The sequence below is a fragment of the Sinohyriopsis cumingii genome, chromosome 4 (genome assembly GCF_028554795.1).
Source record: "Sinohyriopsis cumingii isolate HCF-2022 chromosome 4, ASM2855479v2, whole genome shotgun sequence".
NCBI classification, from domain to species: Eukaryota; Metazoa; Mollusca; class Bivalvia; order Unionida; family Unionidae; genus Sinohyriopsis; species Sinohyriopsis cumingii.
Genome location: NC_142964.1, coordinates 78,309,647 through 78,330,168, shown reverse-complemented (window position 1 = coordinate 78,330,168; position 20,522 = coordinate 78,309,647). Strand labels below are relative to the sequence as shown.

General features: G+C 36.2%; 1 protein-coding gene across 1 annotated transcript in view; it reads left to right on the top strand.

Moving 5' to 3' along the window:
* Positions 1–20,522, top strand: part of LOC149801503 (scavenger receptor cysteine-rich domain-containing protein DMBT1-like) — a 230,825-nt gene that overhangs the window by 33,732 nt on the left and 176,571 nt on the right. Inside the window, exon 2 of the mRNA XM_089955679.1 lies at positions 9,249–9,415. Within this exon, the coding sequence (XP_089811805.1) occupies positions 9,249–9,415 (167 nt within the window). The remainder of the gene's footprint in view (positions 1–9,248; positions 9,416–20,522) is intronic.

Genomic DNA, 20,522 nt, shown 5'->3' with positions numbered 1-20,522 from the left:
ACAACAAATTTTTACAAAAGTCATGTTACTGAAATAAAATTAGTCAATTCTTATCAATTTTTATGTGCTGAACACGAATATGACAGTCAAATTGCAAAATTGGCTCTAGTTTTTTTGTAATCTGCAAGAAATTAATGTTTACATAACGAAATGCATTCCAATAGTAAAAGGTCAACTGTAATAGCCTACCTATAAAAAATCAAGTCATTGACTACATCTTAGATTTCTTCGCCTGTCTCTTGTACAGCTGTTCGGGAGCATCTCTGAGGAGTGTCCAGCAGTAGTCAGCCAGCATTGTAGTGGACCATTTTCCCTGGTATCTTTGTTCCATTGTTGCGATATCTTGATGAAAACGTTCGCCGTGTTCATCACTAACAATACCACAGTTGCTAGGAAAGAAATCCAAATGGGAATGAAGGAAGTGAATCTTTAGAGACATATTGCAGCCAAGTTTCTTATACTTCATCAACATGTCTTCTACTAGTTCCTTATAGTTTTCTGCCCTAACATTTCCGAGGAAGTTTGTAGAAACTAGGCGAAAAGCATTCCATGCTTGTTTCGCGTCACCTTCCAGCAAGTTGTTGAACCGGTCATCTTTGAAAAGCTCTCGAATCTGAGGACCCACAAAAACTCCCTCTTTAATCTTTGCTTCGCTGAGTCGAGGGAATTTTTCATGCAGGTATCGGAATGCTGGCAAAGTCCGGTCAATGGCTTTCACGAAGTTCTTCATCAAACCTAGTTTGATGTGAAGGGGTGGTAGCAAGATTTTCTGAGCCTCAACCAGAGCTGGGTGTTGGATATTCTTCTCTCCAATGGCTACATTCTGCCTGTGAGTCCATTCCTTCCTCATGTAGTGCATTTCCCTTGCTCGGCTATCCCACTCGCATAAGAAACACATGTATTTTGTATATCCTTGCTGCAGTCCCATTAAAAGGGCAACTACCTTCAAATCACCACAGAGGTGCCAGCTGTACTTGTTATACTCAATGGAATTCAGTAGCTGCCTTAAGTTATCGTATGTCTCTTTCATGTGGACAGCATACGCTACTGGAATAGATGGAAGAATGTTTCCATTGTGCAAAAGCACAGCCTTGAGACTAAGTTTCGAAGAGTCCACAAATAGTCTCCATTCTTGTGGGTCATGAGTGATTTTTAAAGCATTCATGAGGCCCTCAATATCGGAACAGAATATCAGATTACTTTCCTTTCTGAAGAAAGGCTCCAATTGCTGGTGGCGCTTTCGATATGCAGTAATTGTGACATCTTCTTCTAGAAGATTCCATTGTTGGAGTCTTGATCCTAGCAATTCTGCCTTGTTCTTTGATAAGTCCAAATCACGAATCAGGTCATTTAGTTCTTCCTGTGTTATTCTGTGTGGGGTTGATGATGCACCACAGTGAAAATCTGGATCACTGCATGCTGATGGACCAGGAGAAGAACAGGTCGACTCACCTTTGTCTTCGTCAGATGAATCAAGAGAATATTCTGCTGGAGGTTCTGGAATAGGAAGTCCCTCACCATGTGGAACTGGTCTCAATGCAGACGGAATGTTTGGGTAGACTATTCTCGACTTCTTTCGCTTCGTTATTCCGCCGGAAAGAGGAGGAACCAAGCAGAAGTAACAGTCATTTAGGTGGTTGCTTGGCTCTCTCCACACCATTGGGACTGCAAACGGCATTGATGACCTTTTGCAATTCAACCACTGTGAAAGCTGTGTTGTACATGTAGCACAGCATATATGCGGAGCCCAAGGCTTGTCTTGGTCACCAACCTTGCATCCGAAGTAAAGATGATATGCCTTCTTCACTTGAGAATTGATACTTTTCTTCTGGTTGGCAAATGTCACTTCCCCACAAATATAGCAAATATTGTCCGCGGTATTAACACACTTTCGAGGCATTACTGTTCTTTATTGTACGTAAATGGATAAAATAATAAGTTTTATGTAACAGTAGCTTGAACTGTCTCGCACAACGTCTAAAATATTTTAAATGCTGAACCTATCTGATTGGGCTTTATATAGTACACTGCTTACGTCAGCTTCAGCAGCCGCCTGGCATTAGTATAATAGGCCTACACATGTATAGTACACTGCTGACGTCAACTTACTTCAGCAGCCGCATGGCATTAGTATTGCATTGCATCAGAAAATGATGCAATCAACTGTGGATGATGTGAGCATGATGGTATTATGCAATGTTACATCATTATTCCGGATGTTGCTGCAGTCCTACTGGAGAAATTTACACAGTGAAACATAGAAAATGAGGTATATGAATATCTTCAAAACGAGAGCCAATACAAATTTTTCACGGTTATATTCGTGTTCGGCACACCAAAATACTACAGATTAGGGCCTTTTCAAGTCAGTAATGATTTCACTGTTGACCAGTGTTATGGGGTCATGGTCCCGGGAGATTTATATTAACATTTTTGCTAACTTTGTTGCCTATATTTTAGAAACCCGTAAATGTATTTGTTTATACTTAAGATGAATCATTATTTAGTTATGACAATTCATTCAGCGATATGCTTTCTTTTTTTAACCTTTTGATTATGAGGTCATGGTCACTAGTTTTACAGATATATATATATATATATATATATATATATATATATATATATATATATATATATATATATATATATATATATATATATATATATATACAGAGCATTGTATCATTCCAGTCATAGGATGTCTGTTCCGTGGGACTTTTACTTTTTTAGACTAATCACATGACATTTTGTTCTTCATCGTCAACCTAATCATTATCAATATTGGTATTAGAACTGGTTAGGAGAGATGATGTAATAGCGAGGTATTGAATCTCAGTTTCAGTTAATTTATCGAGATTGTTATTGTTTGGTAGTATTGAAAAATAATCGTTCAAGTTTGTAAAGTGTTTTTTTCCACACGTGAATTGGGAATTCGGGAATTCTTTTCAGGCTCACCATCAGCTACCAGATAAATAGGCCACCATTACTCACGCGGGATTTGATTCCTCAAGCAATCTAATATAATAATAAGGTATTGCGAGTCTTAAAATTTAAGACGTTTTGTATTTGTTCCTGATAGTGCAAAATCTACGATGTAGAGACCGATCGAATGAGTTTTGTTTCAAGTAATTTTTGCCTTATGAACTAGAATATTACTCAGACTGATTAAAATCAGATCTCCGCTGTCCTACGTGAAGATCTGACGACGATAGCTTCAAGGTCGTGTTCTAGTGACATTTAAATTAGCAAATGGAAATGCAGCTTTAAAGAAACTGTAAGTGAATCAAATCATTCATGCTCTTCATCCACAGTGCTCTGTCTCCAAGCGCGAAGATATTAGACTTCATCTGATTGTTTGATAAACAAGCGATTATTGTAATAACATAGGTTACCAGAACATGACCCCTAAGCGGTCGCTATCAGATCTTCATGTATAACAGTGGAGATCTGATTTTAATCAGACTTACCTTCATCAAATTACAAATCTATTTGCTTCCTGATCTTATTTTATATTTTAGGAATGATATAATGTCTGTTTTAATAAGTGTGTATGGGAAGAATTTGATCGTGTTATTGATTTAATCTCTTTCACTGCAGTAGGGACACAAAACATTTGTGATGATAGTATTTACGGTACTTTGATTATTGGCAATATCACATGAGGATTTCTGAACTTCCGTACGTAATCACTAATAGGTAGAGTCAAACTGCAAATAACAAAGATCCTGATCTGCCGTAGCATAATGTGCCTGCAGATTATAGTCTTTATTGTTGTTCTTCTGATAACTCCTAATAAACTGCACAGACACAGATCTGCAAGCGCATGATGCGACGGCATATTTTGGTTTGTGAAGTTTGCAGTTGGACTCAATTTATAAGTGAGTACGGACGGTAAGCGCCTTTTCAAAGGACACGCCATGGCAGGTGACCCGAGTTGGTTTTTACGGGTATCAGACCAGCAACCATCGGATTGCAAGTCCAACGCAATGCCGTCTGAACTACAACGGATCCCCAAATTGGAAATCTTCGTTTGAAATGTATTTATAGATATTGCATAAATGTTTATAAGAAACTTGCTTGTGTTGTCTTCTTTAGTCGAGAAAGGTCCAGATATCAACACTACATGCTGAACACAGATAAAGTCGTAACGGGACAGTGTTCCGACTTGTATTATGGTACTAATATTCTAAGCTGTTTGACAATATTTAGAGAATGGGTCAGAACATAGTCGTCCATGTTGCCACGATTGTGTTTAAATCAAATATTCTACCCCCCCCCCCCCCAACTTCAAAACAAATAAGTTCATTTCTTCAGACAAACTTATATCAGATTTTGGCCAAAACTGTTGACGACTAAGTTCATATTATTTCTAGGCATGTTAATATTACAGAGAAAGAAAGAAGAGAGAAAAAAAAAAACAAAAAAAAAAAAACCAAACAAAAAAAACAAAAACAACAGGAGCCGTAAATGCTTCGATTTCTTGTCCATCTTTGATATAATTGTGCAATCATGCAATTCAGCAATTAAAAGCGCAACCGACAATAAATGTATGTTCTCCAGATTTGGACTATTTTGCATCTTTCTCTTGCTTATCAATGGGGGGGGGGGGCATAGCTCCGATCGGGTCAGATGGGCACATTCTGAGAAACATGTCAAACACCAAGGATAAAACTGCTTAATTTGAGAATTTTATATGCACTCCCCCAGTTTCTAAGCTGTCCCTTCTGCCGACAGAAAAAGAACTTGTGTATCCTTGACTCTTACATCATGATATAAAGCAAATTCACACTTTTCTTTCCTAAGCCATATCTTTGTTAATTCAATAAAACCATAACTACTTCCAATAGTTCACACCATGTGTACCCGGTAGCACAGGGGCTCGTATCGTTGCTTACAATTGACCTGTCATACATGTACTATATGATAACTACGAGGGAGGACACTTCTCTCCTTTTCCGCGCGACCCATTTAAGACTAAACGTTGATGTTTCAAGCTACGCTTTTCGTAGCTTAAACAAATTTGGAACCGATATTTTAGCTCAGGCATTCGACTGTGTATCCCTATCAAAAGTTTGACTTAACATCATATCTTTAAGTAATGCCAAATCATTTTCCCACGGTACCGCTCGACATGGTCCTGATCGCGGCCGCTTAATATTCAAGAACAACGCGCTGAATGGAATACTGCACTCTCATTGGCCAACCGAAAATGACACATGATAGCTTAGATTTTTAATCGTAATTTTTTGATTGGCTGAAATATATTAACACATGGCGGGTGTTTTCACTGGGATCTAAATGTAGCTGATGCTGGCACGTGTGTGCATAATGCAATATATCGTACACGCCGCAATTTCAGGCAACAATATCATGATATTAGGACAGGCTGGCACTGGTAAAAGCATCTTAGTTAACAATTTAAGCAAAAGACTTAACGTGACGGCATGTTTTGCACAGTATGCGCATTTTATACTTGCAAAGGTCTATTTATCTGTTTATTTCAGTCAAAAGACTATACTGGGCATATTAATGGAATAGTCCAAGTAATAGTATGCCATCTCCCCCTCCTAATGCAACCGTCTGCCTCTTAGAGGTGACCTAAGCCCGGTAAGGGGACAGGAACCAGTTTTTAGGTACAAATTTAATACCGCACTCAGCGACCTAGTATAAAAAATCAAATACACAAATGAGGTCAAAAAGGTTCATATTTTTATATACCTATATTAAAACAAAGCATAAGAATAGTATTCACTTGACCAGAGAAGTCAATGGCAGTTCATAGCAGAAATTTATGCACCCCAACCCCTATTTTATACATGCATTTTTCACATCCAAAGCCAGGCCATTTTTGACAGCATGTGGTGCTCACAGTGCAAACGCAAGCTCTTTCCCTGGATGAAAATTTTGAAAAACATTGTCTACTAAATAGTTTGATGCAGTTCAGAATAGTTGTCATCCAAGCCGTTTTTGAGATACTCTACTTGCCTTGAACCCACGTGTCTACTGCTATGGGAGGCTTGCTTTTTTTCCTAGCCGACTATTGGTATTTCACTATCAACATACTGCAGAGCAACTATGGAAGGTGTAGATGCCTGACATCAATTTCAAGAACAACACAAGCCCGAAACACCTAGTTGACAAATATATCCATATCTATAAATAGTAAACAATAATAGCTGAAAAAGTCACACCATAGCCTTAAGTTAAGAAATTTGCCAGGGGCCAATTTATGAAACTGGACCCTGGCACCTTAGGAATTTGGCTGAAAATGGTTTATATCAAAAGTTGTGTACATATCACATATTTAGACATTATCTAGTACAATGGTATAAAGGAAAACTTTTTGTGCACAAAACTATAAATGTTATTATGTTTTTAAAAAAGTTACTACTTTGCGGCAAAAAGCACTGCATTATTTACATTGTGAATTATGACTGCATTTCTTGAAAGATTTCAAATTGTTTGCAACCTACAATGCTTTTGGTCTTTGTTTACCACCATAGCATCAGTACGGAACCAAAATTCCTTTATAATGTTTCATGAATGTCAACAAGAGATCTGGCAGTTATAAATTTTAGGAGGGAATGACGGAAATGCTATGTTAGTTGCCAGTGACAGAAGTGAAACGTTGCTATAAACTCTTCTAGCAAACTTAAAGAAATCACACATTTAAGTAAATCATGTGCTTTAGAAGTACTTTTAGACTGATATAAAAGAAGTGGTTCCTAACTTTTCATTATCATTCTGGAGATGCTAATAGCATCAGTGCTGTGTCAGTGTGTGTGTGTGTGGGGGGGTAATTGCAACACAAGTCTGGCTAGTCTGGAGAAGTCATAGTTTAATCAATTAACATTAGCCATTGCTGGAATATTGATATACTGATGTTTGTGACCCTAAAACTTACAAAGTGACATATCAAATAAATTCATAGATACATAGCCAATGAAATTGACCATATATATATACAAATTACTCAATACAATTTAACAGAGAAATTTCTTCTCAGACACCAATTTACTTGCAACTGACTTTAACGTTTTCTGGAGTTTACAAAATCATAGTAAATAATGAGATACGGTATAGAACAAATATTTACAGTGGAAAATTCAGTTCAAGGTAAAAAGCATTTCACTGGCTTGGCTTTTGATAAGTACATACCATAAAACAACTCCTGAAGAAGCTAAATCTGTCCGTCAAAGTCACTCTCTTGTGCACTTAGATCAGAATGAGTATGTGGATGAGATTGAAGCTATTGTTTCCTTCAGCATGACTAACCAATTAATCCTAATCTCTTACCATGCAAACTGAGACCTGCATAAAGAAAAGAAACAAGTGATATTGATATACTTTTAACATTCAGTGAAAACATAAGACTTTCAGAGGATAATCTGTAGGTGTATTGTCAAATGCATGAAACTGCCATTTAATTTTAAGCTTTTCCCCCTTTGTTAACTGAACCTGAAATTTCAAGATATATGCATAACACTGAAACAATTCCTATTATCACCCAAGTGTGAGATATGAATCTCTTATGTCAACTTCACAGTGGGGTCATGAAGGTTGAAACTATGTCGGTGTTCTAAAACTTTCATTCTTCTCACCAAAATATAGCAAGCAATATGCCATATGCATCATTATTTTAAAGACCGTTTCACTGGTGACATTCAGTATTCACAACAGTAGGTTTATGTATGATTCCTCTGAATTCTATCTGCTCCTGTGGAGTAAAATTACTTTTAAGAATACATGTTGACATGCTATGCAATTGTTTATGTGTCTGTATTGAAATGTGAATATTATCTTTAAAAAATAGCGGTGCAAACCTTGACAGCTACAGAAAGTACAAGACAATACATTATAGTTACCATTTTGTTCCCGTATTTAGTAAGTTAAGTCCAAAATATGCTACTTTGTCATGATGTAAACAGATCTCACATTGAGTTACAAAACACAGTTACCTCCCTCTCCAAAGAGCATGACATACAACACTAAGTGATATATGGAAAAGGGAAGGAAATATAATAAAGCTAACGCATAAAAATTATTTAAATGTACACAAAGAAACAGAAAAGCATAAAAGATGTGGCTGACTGCACCATAAAAAATTATAAATTTTCTTTAAGGGGCAGGAACCAGTTTTTAGGTACAAATTTAATACTGCAATCAGTGACCTAGTATAAAAAATCATAAAAAATCAAATACACAAGTGAGGTCAAAAAGGTCCATATTTTTAGATACCTATATTAAAGCAAAGCATAAGAATAGTATTCACTTGACCAGAGAAGTCAATGGCAGTTCATAGCAGAAGAAGTTTATGCACCCCATCCCCTATTTTTCACATCCAAAGCCAGGCCATTTTTGACAGCATGTGGTGCTCACAGTGCAAACGCAAGCTCTTTCCCTGGATGAAAATTTTGAAAACATTGTCTACTAAATAGTTTGATGCAGTTCAGAATAGTTGTCATCCAAGCTGTTTTTGAGATACTCTACTTGCCTTGAACCCACATGTCTACTGCTATGGGAGGCTAGCTCTTCTTCCTAGCCGACTATTGGCATGTATGTATATAGATATTAATGCTTTGTGTGTCTAAAATGGTTGGCGCACTGCTAATATGTGGTTTTGATTACACACCATGCTGCTTATGAAGTTCATTGCACTTTGATTTTCTGATTTTAGAAGAAAAAATACATTAGTGAGTGCATTTGATGCACTCATTATTATGAGCAGTATGACCAGTTTGCCTTCATCATGATTTACATCAGACATGCTTGCAGTTTATTGGCGGCGGGTGTGGAGTGGTGTGGGAGATCATGCAAAGAGATTAAAGCCTATGAGGTCAAAGCTCAAGGTCACAAGGAATATTGTGTAAAGGATTTGAATCTGTCAATATTGTGCCATATGTGAATTTTGACTTAATATTGCATATAACTCAACAATTAACATCTCTAGGAATTTTTGTAGTCACGATGTCAAAGTTCAAGGACATAGTGCTCAGCTGTGTGATTGGTGGATGACAGATCGAATGTCAAGACTTCAGGGTGACTCGAATTTAGCTTTGAGGTAAATTGGTGTAAGCTTTATGAAGTGTGTACATCTTTTGTTTCCATAAACTGTTTGTTATCCATTGTTTACACAGGTCTTGAAAATTATAAATATTGAAATAAATAGAAAACCCTTGAAGAGTCGTTAAATGTGTTTTCATGTCCCATTTTAAGCCATTAACTTTGTTTATATTTTTCTTTGACAGAAATAGAAATCAGGTTAGTAGGTGGTTCCAGTAATGTTCCAGGTCGAATTGCCTCTGGTCGAGTAGAAGTTAGAAAACCAAACGGGGATTGGGGCACAGTTTGTGATGATTCTTGGGATGTTCTGGATGCAACAGTGGCCTGCAGGCAGCTGGGATTTGCCTGGGGAGTGAGTATAAATATATATATATATATATATATATATATATATATATATATATATATATATATATATATATATATATATATATATATATATATATATATATAGGCAGAGATAGGATAAAGGAGAACTGATCTGTATCTGCACATGGGTAGAACACAATTTTGAAAGTCCATTGATGTCTCAGCTTTGAAAAACTGATTGATGAAAAAAATATTTTTCTGGCTGCCTCGTAAAATTCTGTGGTTACCCCATAAATTGCAATAATCAAAATTATTCAAGAACTTTTGTTATATAATGGGCTAAATAAGTTTTGAAAAAGCATGATTTCCCACTGGATATATAAAATAAAAAAAGCATGATTTCCCATTGGATATATAAAATAAAAAAAGCATATTTTCCCACTGGATATATAAAATTAAAAAAAGCATGATTTCCCACTGGATATATAAAATAAAAAAAATGCATGATTTCCCACTGGATATATAAAATAAAAAAGAGCGTGATTTCCCACTGGATATATAAAATTTAAAAAAGCATGATTTCCCACTGATTATATAAAATAAAAAAAGCATGATTTCCCACTGGATATATAAAATAAAAAAGCATGATTTCCCACTGGATATATAAAATAAAAAATCTGTGATGTTTAGTGGTTGTGTTCCTTAGATATTTTTAAAAAGTTCACAAATTCAATTCCATTTAATTATTAATCAACAGGAGTAAAATTTTGCAGCAAATGTAAAATCAAATTATTAACTTAATTTCTTAATAAGTGATACCAAAATGTATGATATAATCAACATCAGGATTTTAATATATATGTCCCTCAGTTTTCCAACATCAGAAGAAAAAGAACCAATTTCAAGGAGATATCGTATACATCCTTCTGACTGTTTGCACATCATAGTTTGTCCTAATATATATGTGACATTTTGGGTAGAAAAAAATCAGGTCTGAAAAATGAGTTTTTTCCCTCTGTATTTTGTAGTGCAACTAGAAATTCGAGATTATTTGGTATAATTGTAGAGCTACAGCTGTCTACCTTTCTGTAATACCACCCACTTTAATGTATCATACGTGACCTTGTCTCGAGGTTCGGTGGTTCTTTCCGGGCATTTCCCGGGTTCTTCCTCCACCATTAATACTGGCCGCCATGTATAGCCTATCGTGTGCTGTAAAATGGTGTTCAACCCTACAACAACAACAACAACAACAACATCATACATGACCTTGACGCTACAGAGCTCGGCAGTAGGCTACTACCTCCTGCCACTTAAACACATCAACATGGGTTAATGTGTTAATTGAGTTAAAGGTAGCGCGGTCCTACTCACCTACTTGTGATTGTAACAGGCATTGATGCGTGTTAATGGAATACAGTAGCATTTCACTACCGTATGCTGTAAATTTTATATCAGCAATAAATAATTTCCAGTATTGTACGTTTAAAAACGTTTCTGTTGTTGTAATGAGTTAAATAGATACTGGTAAAATAATCTTAACCTTTTTATAATTACTGTTTAGCCTGACTAATTTTTGCAAACTCAGTTGACTTATGCTCTCAGTGTCTAAAGTTACCAAGTGATTAGGGCTTAACGATATAAACTTTGAAATCACAACTAAAGTTTGATGGATAATTGGAGTACTGAAATTCCAGATGTTGTATTTATCAATCAAATTATTACAAGAGCAAGAAAATACATTATTGTTGTATTGTTCATATGATTTTATGGTCTTACACTAAGTAATAGGAAATAGCGAAAATCAAAACGTTTTGTAAAATTTGACAAATAATTTATTTCCTTAGAATACAAATTGTAAGTTTTAAAAAAATTTCAGTATTGCAAATGGAATCCCAAAATAGTCCAAACAGTTCTATCACCAGTCCTAATGAATAATTTGCTATATTAAATTCCAGCAGTATCCCAAATAGGATCCAATGATGAAGGTGTTAATATGTCTGTAGTAGCCTGTGACATTGTGATGTGACAACAGTCTTGTGATGAATCACAATTATATAATCTGAGATGTCCTTGTTTGAATGCACTATAATTCCCAGTTAATATCTTTGTTCAAGACTGTGTATTGCCAGTGAATAAATACTTTGAATAAATAAATTCCACCCAAATGAAATAATGAATACAGCAATAAGACTGATGTCTGCTTCAGATGTTATTGCAGGAAAAAAATATTTTTTTTCTAGTAAACAAGATTATAAAACCGTCTACTTGACCTAGATCACAATTAGCATTTCTCTATTAAACAATCATATTACAAGATTTTGTTACTAAAACTATAATAAAGAATGTGATAAACATCAGGTAGGCTAGGTATTTGTATGTGGCAATTCCAATAACCATGACCCAGACCCAAATAAATATGTTTACTTTTACTGATAATGATCTTAATACTAAACCCACACTCATAGGGAAAATATGAACTATTTATTATTTGTTTATAGAATGATGGACTTTAGTTAGGTATACAGTGAACTTGATTTTTTGGACAAGGTAAAGTCCAAAATACAGTTATCCATAGCATATAATGAATTTTTAAAAAAACAAGCAAACAATGCAAATTAAATATACATAACACATGTCAAGTCATATGGCATGGCAGAGGTTTTCCTTGATAAATTGATGTAGTGCCTTCCAAGCAAATTTACTGCAGAAAGATGAATTATGAATTGATGCATTAATTAATGATATCACCTCTTCTAGATGCACATAGCTTATATATTAATCACACAAAGTATTTTTGGAAAAAACAAGTTTGATTGATTAATCTGTTCCTGATCTAAATGTTCCACCAAGTCTAGTCTTAATTCCCACACCCTCCCCTTCCTCTTTCCCAGGTATGTTTATATATTCCAATTGCATCATTCTTTTAATCTGTATTTAGTCCTGTAACATTAGATTTTGTATTCCAAAACTCCACCTTTTACATTTACATTAACATAATTATATTTATAGTTCATAAATTTATGCTTTCTGACTTGAAAATGTTAAATGGTGATGTTTGACATTCTATGGTAATATGATGTGTGTATATTTCTGGCAGTGTTAGGTAGTACAATATTCAAACAGGCTTTTATTCCAAAATGTAAGATTTATTTATTATTATGCCAATATTTTCACATATACTTTATGAATTATTGCTTACTATATAATAATAATGATAATAATAAAAAGTGAATTTAAATTTTGGATTTTATAAAGTGTAATGGTGTTATTTAATATTTTATTTTAATAGTATGTGTTTTGGAAGAAAAAAATATCACCATGTTGCATGGTCTCAGATTATGTAATTACATACAAGTTTACGATAGTCCAGAATGGAAAAAAATAACCTTTTTAGGTGTTGTGTTTATAGTTTAGTTTGGGAATTAAATATTATCTGTTAATATTTGCATGGATGTAACTTCCTTTGTTTTGTTTTCTATCTGTGTACAACTTTCTGCATCTATCAAAATCTTTCAAGGGAAATAACTGTAAACAACAAACATACATGTTGTCATTTTATCAAGAAGAGAACTGTGTCAGTCTTAGTTACAGATGTTACTCCCCTTGGATTACTAATATTTTTGTGGCACTCGTCAAACTGTAATCACAAACTCACACCGTCAGAAAAAACAACAGTTGCATCAGTTTATCCAAAAAGGGAATATATAAAAAATCATAAATGAAAGGAAAATAGATACAATCTATTGCAAAATTGTCAAGTAGAAAACCATACTCAGAAAGCAAGAATAAACAATTAAAGAGAGATGATACACTGACATCCTATAGGTAGCACAGAGAATCAGACATTTTGTCCATGGCACCTCAAAGACACAATGATCTTTTCAACAAGAATAACAGGCATGAATCTGTATTAGTGTAAATTCTAAAGGTAATGTCAGTAAATTGAGAGAAATTGACCAGCAGTCTAATACCATATACCATTTCTTAATTACAAATTAAAATAAATGTAAGGCATTTTGACATTATTGCCAAATTGAATGAATGTTAACTGCAGACAATATACCTGTAATAGCTGAATTAGCGTATCATGCTACCATGTCAGTGAAATGTTGACTACTGTATATATTTGCTTATAAGCTGTTAATTGGGCAGTTGCAAATTGCACAGACCCAGCTCTGTTGTCATGTAATGTGCTGGTCTAGATCTATGCAGTCTGTTAGGAGTAATCAGTGGAACAAACAACTTAGACCCTGATCTGCAGACACATGCTATGGCAGATCAAGATCTTTGTTGTTTGCATTTTGACTTGTAAGGATGTATATATAGATGGTATATTGTAACAAAAATACAATGCTTAGGTGAAAAAGGTGATAAAATAACAGGTCAACTTTGGAATGAATAGAAAACAAAAAGTGGATAAGATGGCAAGTGAGTAATAAATTGGCCTTTCTTAATCAAGCAGTTGAGTTAAAATACTTGAATACAGTTCATAAAACTTATTTACATGTAGGTAAACATTTGAAAAATACCGGTGATTAACACTGATATGATTACATGCAAAGAGGCAATTAAGAACCCATATATCCAAAGCCAAAACATTGGATAAAATAGCTCTATATATTGCAAAATATAGTGGAAAACAAGATAGTCAGCCTCTCTCATAATTTACATCAGTATTTGTTAACTTAGAATGCTTACAATCCAGTTGAAACAATGCCCTTTTTCCATGAAATTATCGAGAAATAGCATTATGCTATGGCAGATCATGGTCTTTGTTGTTTGCAATTTGACTCCCCCAGTGAGTCCAGGGTTGTAGAATTGGCCCAACTTGCCTCGCTACATGTCATAAGAGGTGACTAAATTGATGCAATCAGTTTGCCATGAGTTGCATCCCATGTTGGGGGAGGAAAGGATCCTGGTAGTTGAGCTGCGGCTTTCCAATGCAATACACTACTTTGGCCTCTCCTTCTTCTAGACGGGTGGTCAGGATGGACCCGGTCTTGACTAATCAGCTGGTCACTCCAATCCATAGGAGGTCATTATTTGCTCACTTTCTCTATTTTTCTCCATGTATCTCTCTTGATACCACCATTGCTCCATCTTTCTGCCCCTTTATTTTTCCTTTCTCCTACTCTCAGAAGACTTCCTAGAAGGCGGTGGCTCAACGGGTCAATTGGGAGGTAATCTTACCTACTGAGCATACCAACTGTGTATCCTTAGCACTTGGAAAGTGTCCCCCTGTTGGACTTTGTGTCAGGTGGGAGAGCACAGGTGACAAAAGAACAAAAAAGCAAAAAATGGAAAATGAACAAAAGGTCAACACAACAAAACAAAAACTGTTTCAGACTCTGACGATGAGCCATGTGGCATGGAATCTTTTCCTTGCTTCATGGTCATCCAGTCCAAAGATGAAGCTAAACCACTTGCCACGCTATTGCCATTTATAATTGAAAAAACTAAACTTGGATTAGTCGGCAAACCAAAAAGTGTTAATAAACTTAACTCAGGTGATCTGCTTGTGGAGTGCGAACGTAAAGCACATACTGAGAACTTCCAAAAATTAAGACCTTTCATGACATTCCAGTAACTTGTTTCGCACACACATCACTGAACACATCAAAAGGTGTCATTCGTTGCCATGACTTGGCTGGAGTCAGCAACAGTGAAATCATCAAAGGGATGAAAAATGAAGGTGTCACTGCAGTTTGTAGAATTCGTATCAAATGAAACAACAATCTGCAGGGCACCAACGTCATTATACTCACCTTCAACAAACCTACAGTACCTAAAGTAGTCAAAGTTGGATTTTTACAGGTAAAGGTTGAGATATATATATATACACCAAATCCCCTTCAATGCTTCAAATGTCAAAAATATGTCCATCATGAAGACCGATGCTCGAGAAGCCAAGTATGTGGCCGATGCGGAGACCCTTATTGGGAAACCGAATGCAGAGCCACTCCGCATTGCGTCACCTGCTGTAAGGAGCACCATGCTAATTCATAGGATTGTGACGCCTGGAAGCAGGAGAAGGAAATACAGAGAGTTAAGTACACCTCCAACATCCCATATCCAGAAGCCAGGAAGCTTGTACAAGCTAGAACTTCCCTACTCGTCCTGACCTTCTCAACTGTAGTTAAAAACAAGCCATAAGCAATGAAATTAGACACCCAAACCCAAACGAACCCACCTGAATCCCCTTCCAGCTCAAACATTCCGCATTGCAAACCTCTGAAAAACTCAATATCGACTCAAACAACATTACATTGCCATAATCACCAAACAGCAAAAGAAAGTCGCAAAAGGGGTCTGATGATCTGGAGACTTTCAGGATATGGATGCAGAAGAAACTGCTCCATGTCCTCATGGTGGTCCCAGACCTAAAACCAAAAAATTTAATCTCTTTCTTCCTCTGGAGAAAGACCGCTCCGGTGGCCTAGTGGTGAGAGTGTCCGCCTCAGATGCGGAAGGTTGTGGATTCGATCCCTGGCCGAGTCATACCAAAGACTTACAAAAATGGTACTGACAGCTGCCTCGCTTGGCGCTCAGCATCATTAGGTTATTGTTAGGATTGGTTGGCCTGGTGTCAGGATAATGTGACTGGGTGGGACATCATGCTACATGTCTGTGGCATGATGCCCTGTGTTGGACATCACTATAAACTGCCACACTGCAGACATCATAGCGATATGACTGAATTTTTTTTAAAGCTATGTTAAAAATCCAAATCACATCACACATCCTCTGAAGAAATAAACTCAAATATTAATCCATGAAAATTCTAACCTAGTTGCATCTGCTCTGATTCAGAAAGATCCATAATGAAGAACAGCATCATACAATGGAATTGCTGAGGACTTAAAATCAACTACAGTGACATTCTTCTGCTTTTAAACAAACATGATCCTACAGTACTATGCCTGCAGGAAACTTTTTTAAAAGATACAGACAACATCACACTTAAAAACTACTCCTTTATTATCACCTACTCCAAAACTGGTGACAGGGCATCAGGAGGAGTTCCCGTTGTTGTAAACAATAGGGCTCCTCATAGTGTCATTCTTTTAACCACAAATTTACAAGCCATTGCTGTAAGCATCGCACTACATCGAGTGATTTTCTTTTGCTCTATTTATTTAACACCACACACCAACCTAATACCAAATGACTTAAACAACCTTGTTCAACAACTGCCCGCTCCATATGTTCTACTCGGGGATTTTAATGTCCATAACATTTATGGGGATCAAACTACATAAGTGACAGGGGCAAAAAGGTTGAAGATTTCATTTCTAGACACGACTTGTGTCTATATAACACCAAATCACAAACATATTTACACCCAGGAATGGGTACAATCATGTGTTACGATTTGACAATCTGTTCTCCTTCGCTACTTTTGGATTTTAATTGGAAGGTCGCTGATGACCTTAACAGCAGTGACCACTTTCTAATCTCTCTTAAGAACACCAACATTACAATTGATGAAGCAAGCCCACAATGGAATTTAAAGAAGGCCAACTGGGCCAAATTTAAACACTTTGCACAGCTAGGCTTAACAGGGATACCATTTTAAATGACAATAACCCTTGTCAATATGTTACTTCTGTTTTAATCGAGATTGCAGAAGAATCCATTCCCAAGTCCTCGCCAAATTGTAAAAGAATCCAAAAGCCATGGTTCATCAAAGAGTGTAAAGAGACCATTAGACAACATTGAGAAGTACTGAAAAAATTTAGTAATCGTCCAACTCGCGAAAAATTTAACTATGTACTGTATTGTTTGGGCAAAAGTCCGATGCACCATTAAAGAAAGTAAAAGAGCATCAGGGAAAAAATATGTTTCAACTTTAAATTCTCGTTTCTCTATAAAGAAAGTTTGTGACACGATCTGCAAAATAAATAGAAAAGGAAAACTCATTTCTTTCCAACATCTGAAACAAAAGAACAAGAATTTTAATTCCAAATATGACATAGTTAATATACTTGCTGATAGTTTCTCTAAAATTTCCTCATCTCTAATTATTCAGAAGCCTTCCGAAGATTAAAAACTCAAAAAGAAAAGACGTGGTTGAAATTCTCGTTGAATAACTCAGAAAGTTATAATCAACCATTTTCACTGTTTGAGCTGATGGAATCTTTGAATAAGGCCCATGATACATTTGCTGGGCCTGACGAAATACATTACCAGCTTTTGAAACACCTCCAAGAACCATCATGAACAGTTCTTCTGGAAATCTTCAATGGTTTATAGATAACTAGTAATGTACCAAAAAGTTTGAAAGAAGCAACACTAATACCATAAATTCCCAAACCAGGTAAAGATAGTGCAGATCCTAACACTATCGACCCATTGCTTTGACAAGCTGTGAATGCAAAACAATGGAACGAATGATCAATTCTCAGCTTGTATTGTACTTGGAAACTAACAATTTAATATCTCCTTTCCAAAGTGGCTTTCGATATGGCTGGAGCACCAGTGATCATTTGGCTAGACTGGAACCATTTATTCGCGATGCATTTATCAAGAAGGAACATTTAGTAGCGGTTTCCTTTGATTTAGAAAAGGCATATGACACGACATGGAAGGATGGGATACTAAATGACCTGCATGATCTGGGTCTAAAGGGCCATCTGCTCTCTTTCATATCAAACTTTAAGACAGAGAATTCAAGGTACAAGTGGGCTCTACCCTCTCAGATTTGCATGAGCAAGAGATGAGTGTGCCCCAGGGCAGTTTTCTATCTGTGACGCTTTTCAACATCAAAATCAATAGAATCACCAAGTGTTTGGCTCCTGGTGTGGATTGCTCCTTATATATTGATGATTTTCTAATATGTTATCGATAAAAGCACATTCATACAATTGAAGGACAACTACAACAAAATATCAACAAGATTCAAAATTGGGCCAGTACTAACAGTTTCAAATTCTTGAAATCCATAACTGTATTTATGCATTTCTGTCAGTTACAAAGACATCATGATGAACCTAAACTCATACTGGATGGAACACCTATTCCAGTTGTCAAGGAAACAAAGTTTTAGGTATTATCTTTGACAGAAAATTGACTTTTATTCCACACCTAAAGAACTTGAAAGTTAATGCTTGAAAGCTCTAGATCTACTCAAAGTAGTAGCGCACACTGACTGGGGTGCTGATAGAAAAGTCATCCTCAATTTATATAGAACGTTTATTTGCTCCAAACTGGACTATGGTTGAGTTGTTTATGGTGAAGGTAAGAAGTCATATTTGAAGATGCTTTACCCAATTCATCATCAAGGAATAAGACTCGCTCTGATAGCATTTAAAACATCCGTGTGAAAGCCTCCTTGGTTGTTGTTATTGTTGTGGGGTTTAACACCATTTTTCAGCACATGATAGGCTATGCATGGCGGCCAGTATTAATAGTGGAGGAAGAACCCAGGAAAACCCTGGGAAGAACCAACGACCCATGAGAAGCTATTGGCAAGCTTTTTCACATACCCACATTGGCCGAATCCTAGACTCGAACCGATGCAGACAGAGGTGAGATGGCAGTGATCCATAACGGAGAGCGCTTTAGACCACTCGGCCACTCAGGGCCTCGAAAGCCTCCTTGGTAAAGCGAACAAACCACCTTAATCACATCATAGTGAAATGCTTTCCGCATAGTATGCTCTCAAATTAAGATCAAAACCTCTGAACTCAGCATTTTCAGCTGTTTTTCAACCCAAATACAAAACCTTATAGGAAAAAAACCCAAATGCCATACTTTCCTTTGGCATTAGAATATCATCCAGCCTTGACAGTACAAAAATTGATTTTTCTAAAATTCAGAAAACGTCCATCTCCTAAACGCCTCTCTAGCTACTTAAACAACCAAAAGTTCTTTTTACGCTACACAATGGAAAAAATCTGAGACAAACCCTTCCATCTTCCACAACTCTTATCATGAATTCTTCACCAAATTAAAAACTACACAAGAATTTATACCGAAGGATCAATGGATGAGGAAAGGCTGCTGCAGCCTTCGTTAGTGAAAAACACACAACACAAATTTGCTTACCAAATGGTTCATCAATTTTTTCAGCCGAAATCAGAGATATAGATCTTGTTCTGCAATATATCGAACACAAACGTATTTTAAACAGCATCATTTTCTCCGACTCCCTATCAGTACTTCAGTCACAACACAATAGAAAACTGGAGAACCCATTGTTGACCAATGTTCTCATCATAAATACTAAGCTGAGTTCCTCCCACAATATCGTATACTGCTGGTTACCTAGCCATAAAGGTATTAAAGGTAATGAAAAGCAGATCTTGCTGCTAAAATGGCCCTAACTCAAGAACCATCTAATTTTAAAATACCTCATTCTGATTTTAAACCTAGTATCAAAGAGACTTTACGTCAGAAGTGGCAGGCATCATGGAATGAAGCAGTGAATAATAAACTTCACGCCATCAGCCAACTCAAGGATAATGGACTCCTTCTACAGAACCATCTGTAGGGAGGAGGTAGTCATTGCAAGAATTCGAATTGGTCATATGCATATAACCCACTCCTACATACTAAAAGGCGTATACCCACGAGAGTGCGTTTCTTGTAATGAACCATTCAATGTTAAGCACTTTATGATAGAGTGTTTCAGCCTGCAACATACGTGTGATCAGTATTACAATGTGCATGACATGAAGGAACTTTTTGATACAATAAACATCAGTTGTATTATAGAATTCCTCAAAGCTATAACGTGTATGCCATCACCTTGAGCATTTTTATGTAATGTTTTTACCGTCTCTTATTTTCAACAACTTTATTAACATATACATGTACCATTTCCATTCCCCGTTGATCAGTAGCTTTATAGATATGCCCTTAACCATCATATCAATTTACTCTAAACTATTTGGTTTTGATATCGCTGGTCAATATAAAACCTTTTATCATTTTTAAATGATCATACATATAACCATTTGTATGGCGCTAAATAGCTTAACAGTGCTGGTGCGCCATAAAAACAACAATCAATCAATCAATCAATCAGCAATTTGACTCGACTTCAGTGGCATAACTTCTGTGGTAGCAGGTACAGCCATGCTGTTGAGACAGGCCATCTTGGGAGTCTGGCTCAATCAGGAAAAAACATAAACTGACAGTAAGGG